General features: G+C 58.0%; 1 protein-coding gene across 1 annotated transcript in view; it reads right to left on the bottom strand.

Moving 5' to 3' along the window:
- The window catches only part of CFAP99 (cilia and flagella associated protein 99), a 67,513-nt gene that overhangs the window by 56,908 nt on the left and 9,029 nt on the right, over positions 1-1,576 (bottom strand). Inside the window, exon 3 of the mRNA XM_045289468.1 lies at positions 207-339. Coding sequence (XP_045145403.1) covers positions 207-317 — 111 coding nt within the window. The 5' untranslated portion in view covers positions 318-339. The remainder of the gene's footprint in view (positions 1-206; positions 340-1,576) is intronic.

Below are 1,576 nucleotides of genomic sequence, written 5' to 3' on the forward strand. Positions count from 1 at the left end.
TGGTGGGAGCCAAGAACCCCTTCGGTGACTTAGTGTGAAGGAGGTGGGGCTTCACCATTGGGTGGCCACGTGGAATTGGGAGATGATGGCATTTCCCACCTGTGTGGCAGAGACCACTGGGCTCAGGCTGTCCTGGGAAGGGGCTGGGGGGTGATGGGTCTCTGGGGAGTGACAGGTGTGGGGTCTGGGGCACTTTATCAGCCCACCTGCAGGTCAGGGTTCATGGTCTCCAGGAACTGCTGGGTGCTGTCCTTCTCAGACCGGAACTGGCCCAGCTGCTCTACCACAGCTTCGATGCATTTTCCGTAGTAGGTCATCTTCCGGGTGGGCAGGCAGGTCCTACAAGGTGACAAAGTATCACCTACACTATGGGGTGGGGTCCTGATGGACAGAGCCTGTGAAGCTGCCAAAACCCTCAGCAGTGTGAGGCCCCTGGGGGCAGAGATGAGACTCTGTAGGGTGTGTATCATGGGATGGGAGGGGACCCCAACTTCTGGATTGTCCCCTAAGGCCAGTGTTGCCCAGGTCTCTCTGTGTACACAGGGTCTTCCAACTTCCCCAGATTCACCCCCTCCCCAGGCCTGTGCAGCAACTCACCTGTGGAGGGGCCAGGCCTGGGGAGGGTGGGGGTGTCACCCGGCAGGCAGGCCTCTGTGCCCCTCTGCCCAGCTCATTCAGCAGCCCTGTCTATGGGGATTCACCCAGAGGGTGGTCAATAAGTGGCCCTGGGGCCTGCGGGTTCAACAGTGCATTTGAAAGGCAAGACCAGATCCAGAGAAAACTCTGAGCTGGTAAGTGTCCAGCTGCATCTGGGGTTGGAGCATTCTGGAAACACATTAGCCGGGGACACCTCTGCTTGGGGAGGGGCTGGGACCCCAGGAGCTGGCCCTGAGGACACCAGGAGTGAGGTGGACCCTGAAATGGAAGGTAGGGATTCTCTTCCACAGTGTATGAGTTTGGGCTGTGACTGGGATTGGGAGGCCCTTCCTGCCTCCCCTGGGAGTCACACTGACTGGGAGACCATGCTGGCTTGGTCAGGTCGGAGGTCACAGTTGGCCTTTCTGGGCACCAGCAAAAGCTCAGCTCTGGCCTAGCCAGGGTAACAGCTCCAGGTACCAGCACCCAGCCCTAGACCCTGGCTGGACCCTGGCTCATCCCTTTCTGGGGAAAAGGACAAAGAGCAACTCTCCACCCACTTTTCCAGGGAGACAGTCAGTCGCTGTCTGCATTGCTATCCACAGGGAGGCCCACAGGCTGACAAGCCATCTAGTCACCTCAGAGGTGAGTGGAGGGCTACAGGTGAGCTGAAAATTCAGAAAAGCCTGTAAGACGAAACACGGAACCCAAGCAACCAGCAGAGAAGGTATCAGAGAAGAGGTAGTGCAGAGGGCAGAAAAACCAAATAGCCAGCCAGTCAACCAACCACCAGCCAGCCAGCCAACCAATCACCAGCCAGCCTACCAGCCAAAAACCAGCAGTCACCAATCAACAACCAGCTAGTCAGCCAACAACCAGCCAACCAACCACCAACCAGCCAATCAGCCAGCCAACCAACCACCAGCCAGCCAGTCAACCA

This window comes from Echinops telfairi, unplaced genomic scaffold (assembly GCF_000313985.2).
Source record: "Echinops telfairi isolate 266 unplaced genomic scaffold, ASM31398v2 ScPeMD7_28;HRSCAF=97, whole genome shotgun sequence".
Taxonomy (NCBI): Eukaryota; Metazoa; Chordata; class Mammalia; order Afrosoricida; family Tenrecidae; genus Echinops; species Echinops telfairi.